The 4,911-nt window shown below is 36.6% G+C and overlaps 1 protein-coding gene across 1 annotated transcript; it reads left to right on the forward strand.

Moving 5' to 3' along the window:
• Positions 1–3,864: 3,864 nt before the first annotated feature.
• Positions 3,865–4,588, forward strand: LOC121855173 (the record flags this gene model as incomplete). The annotated part of the gene is made up of 1 exon (XM_042350039.1): positions 3,865–4,588. A coding segment is annotated over one exon (724 nt), but the record flags the coding sequence as incomplete, so codon positions are not given.
• Between the last annotated feature and the right edge of the window lie 323 nt (positions 4,589–4,911).

Below are 4,911 nucleotides of genomic sequence, written 5' to 3' on the forward strand. Positions count from 1 at the left end.
TCTGTGTGAGGAAGCTGTCTGTCTGTCTGTGTGAGGAAGCTGTCTGTCTGTCTGTGTAAAGCTGTCTGTCTGTCTGTGTGAGGAAGCTGTCTGTCTGTGTGTCTGTGTGAGGAAGCTGTCTGTCTGTCTGTGTGAGGAAGCTGTCTGTCTGTCTGTGTGAGGGAAGCTGTCTGTGTGTCTGTGTGAGGAAGCTGTCTGTCTGTCTGTGTGAGGAAGCTGTCTGTCTGTCTGTGTGAGGAAGCTGTCTGTCTGTGGGGCTGTCTGTCTGTCTGCTGTCTGTGTCTGTGTGGTGGGCTGTCTGTCTGTGTGAGGAAGCTGTCTGTCTGTGTGGAGGCTGTCTGTCTGTCTGTCTGTCTGTGTCTGTGTGGGAAGCTGTCTGTCTGTCTGTCTGTCTGTAAATGCAGTAGATTATATAACTAACATTAAATAGCAGAATATTTAGCCCAGTAACACTCGTAGATAAGTTATGTAACACAAGTAACACTCTGAATAAGTTATGTAACACAAGTAACACTCGTAGATAAGTTATGTAACACAAGTAACACTCTAGATAAGTTATGTAACACAATAACACTCGTAGATAAGTTATAACACAAGTAACACTCGTAGATAAGTTATGTAAACAAGTAACACTCTTAGATAAGTTATGTAACACAAGTAACACTCGTAGATAAGTTATGTAACACAAGTAACACTCGTAGATAAGTTATGTAACACAAGTAACACTCGTAGATAAGTTATGTAACACAAGTAACACTCGTAGATAAGTTATGTAACACAAGTAACACTCGTAGATAAGTTATGTAACACAAGTAACACCTCGTAGATAAGTTATGTAACACAAGTAACACTCGTAGATAAGTTATGTAACACAAGTAACACTCGTAGATAAGTTATGTAACACAAGTAACACCGTAGATAAGTTATGTAACACAAGTAACACTCGTTTTATGTAACAAGTAACACTCGTAGATAAGTTATGTAACACAAGTAACACTCGTAGATAAGTTATGTAACACAAGTAACACTCGTAGATAAGTTATGTAACAGTAACACTCGTAGATAAGTTATGTAACACAAGTAACACTCGTTGATAAGTTATGTAACACAAGTAACACTCGTAGATAAGTTATGTAACACAAGTAACACCGTAGATAAGTTATGTAACACAAGTAACACTGAGATAAGTTATGTAACACAAAACACTCGTAGATAAGTTATGTAACACAAGTAACACTCGTAGATAGTTATGTAACACAAGTAACACTCGTAGATAAGTTATGTAACACAAGTAACACTTGTAGATAAGTTATAACACAAGTAACACTCGTAGATAAGTTATGTAACACAAGTAACTTACAGATAAGTTATGTAACACAAGTAACACTCGTAGATAAGTTATGTAACACAAGTAACCTGTGATAATTATGTACAAGTAACACTCGTAGATAAGTTATGTAACACAAGTAACACTCATAGATAAGTTATAACACAAGTAACACTCGTAGATAAGTTATGTAACACAAGTAACACTCGTAGATAAGTTATGTAACACAAGTAACACTCGTAGATAAGTTATGTAACACAAGTAACACTCGTAGATAAGTTATGTAACACAAGTAACACTCGTAGATAAGTTATGTAACACAAGTAACACTCGTAGATAAGTTATGTAACAAGTAACACTCGTAGATAAGTTATGTAACACAAGTAACACTCGTAGATTAGTTATGTAACAAGTAACACTCGTAGATAAGTTAAGTAACACAAGTAACACTCGTAGATAAGTTATGTAACACAAGTAACACTCGTAGTTATGTTATGTAACACAAGCAACACTCGTAGATAAGTTAAGTAACACAAGTAACACTCGTAGATAAGTTATGTAACACAAGTAACACTCGTAGTTATGTTATGTAACACAAGTAACACTCGTAGATAAGGTATGTAACACAAGTAACACTCGTAGTTATGTTATGTAATACAAGTAACATGTAAATAAGTTAAGTAACACAAGTAACACTCGTAGATAAGTTATGTAACACAAGTAACACACGTAGATAAGTTATGTAACACAAGTAACATTCGTAGATAAGTTATGTTACACAAGTAACACTCGTAGTTATGTTATGTAACACAAAGTAACACTCGTAGATATATTTAAGTATCACAAGTAACACTCGTAGATAAGTTATATACAAAGTAACACTCGTAGTTATGTTATGTAACACAGTAACACTCGTAATAGTAAGTAACACAAGTAACACTCGTAGATAAGTTATGTAACACAAGTAACACTCGTAGATAAGTTATGTAACACAAGTAACACTCGCAGTTATGTTATGTAACACAAGTAACACTCGTAGATAAGTTAAGTAACACAAGTAACACTCGTAGATAAGTTATGTAACACAAGTAACACTCGTAGTTATGTTATGTAACACAAGTAACACTCGTAGATAAGTTATGTAACACAAGTAACACTCGTAGATAAGTTATGTAACACAAGTAACACTCGTAGTTGTATGTAACACAAGTAACACTCGTAGATAAGGTATGTAACACAACTAACACTCGTAGATAAGTTAAGTAACACAAGTAACACTCGTAGATAAGTTATGTAACACAAGTAACACTCGTAGATAAGTTATATAACACAAGTAACTTGCTCGTAGATAGGATTATGTAACACAAGTAACACTCGTAGATAAGTTATGCTTAACACAAAGTAACACTCGTTGATAGGTTATGTAACACAGTAACACTCCGTAAGATAAGTTATGTTACACAAAGTAACCTCATAGTTATGTTATGTAACACAAGTAACACTCGTAGATAAGTTAAGTATCACAAGTAACACTCGTAGATAAGTTATGTAACACAAGTAACACTCGTAGTTATGTTATGTAACACAAGTAACACTCGTAGATAAGTTAAGTAACACAAGTAACACTCGTAGATAAGTTATGTAACACAAGTAACACTCGTAGATAAGTTATGTAACACAAGTAACACTCGCAGTTATGTTATGTAACACAAGTAACACTCGTAGATAAGTTAAGTAACACAAGTAACACTCGTAGATAAGTTATGTAACACAAGTAACACTCGTAGTTATATTATGTAACACAAGTAACACTCGTAGATAAGTTATGTAACACAAGTAACACTCGTAGATAAGTTATGTAACACAAGTAACACTCGTAGTTATGTTATGTAACACAAGTAACACTCGTAGATAAGGTATGTAACACAACTAACACTCGTAGATAAGTTATGTAACACAAGTAACTCGTAAATAAGTTATGTAACACAAGTAACACTCGTAGATAAGTTATGTAACACAAGTAACACTCGTAGATAAGTTATGTAACACAAGTAACACTCGTTGATAAGTTATGTAACACAAGTAACACTCGTTGATAAGTTATGTAACACGAGTAACACTCGTTGATAAGTTATGTAACACAAGTAACACTCGTTGATAAGTTATGTAACACAAGTAACACTCGTTGATAAGTTATGTAACACAAGTAACACTCGTTGATAAGTTATGTAACACAAGTAACACTCGTTGATAAGTTATGTAACACAAGTAACACTCGTTGATAAGTTATGTAACACAAGTAACACTCGTTGATAAGTTATGTAACACAAGTAACACTCGTAGATCAGTTAAGTAACACAAGTAACACAAGTAACTCTTAATTTAATCAACAGACGTGGCTCTATATCAACAAGCGATACAAACACTGAGCACCATATCGACGACTTTAGCTAAGTTACTGGATATTGTTGCAACGACTACTGCACCTGTTACAATGACTACTATACCTGTTACAATGACTACTACACCTGTTGTAGCGACTACTGCACCTGTTACAACGACTACTACACCTGGTACAATGACTACTGCACCTGGTACACCGACTACTACACCTGGTACACCCACTACTGCACCTGGTACACCGACTACTACACCTGGTACAATGACTACTGCACCTGGTACACCCACTACTGCACCTGGTACACCGACTACTACACCTGGTACAATGACTACTGCACCTGGTACACCGACTACTACACCTGTTGCACCGACTACTGCACCTGGTACAATGACTACTGCACCTGGTACACCCACTACTGCACCTGGTACACCGACTACTACACCTGGTACAACGACTACTGCACCTGGTACAACGACTACTGCACCTGGTACACCGACTACTACACTTGTTACAACGACTATTGCACCTGGTACACCGACTACTACACCTGTTACAACGACTATTGCACCTGGTACACCGACTACTACACCTGTTACAACGACTACTACACCTGTTACAACGACTACTACACCTGTTACAACGACTACTACACCTGTTACAACGACTACTACACCTGGTACAACGACTACTACACCTGTTACAACGACTACTACACCTGTTACAACGACTACTACACCTGTTACAACGACTACTACACCTGTTACAACGACTACTACACCTGTTACAACGACTACTACACCTGTTACAACGACTACTACACCTGTTACAACGACTACTACACCTGTTACAACGAGTGCTGATTCATCCGTTGCTTCGACTACTGTTTCACCTGACAATCGGAAAAAACGTTCAGTAAACTACCTGTATGAGAATAACGATAACCCTAAAGACATCTGTACTCCTCAAGAAGGCGCTAACGAAGAGAAGGATCTATGTACACAACTCAAACAAATCCTACAGGATATCGACAACACCACACAGGATATCCAAGACGGAAGGATAACAACAGAAACAGTGGGTAAACTCACAATACAATCAAACGAATTGGAAAATATTGTGGATAATGTTAAACAAAATCCGGATAAGATAATACTGAACAATGAAGCTTTAAGTCAACAGGTTA

The sequence above is a fragment of the Homarus americanus genome, unplaced genomic scaffold (assembly GCF_018991925.1).
Source record: "Homarus americanus isolate GMGI-L3 unplaced genomic scaffold, GMGI_Hamer_2.0 scaffold35265, whole genome shotgun sequence".
Lineage (NCBI taxonomy): Eukaryota > Metazoa > Arthropoda > Malacostraca > Decapoda > Nephropidae > Homarus > Homarus americanus.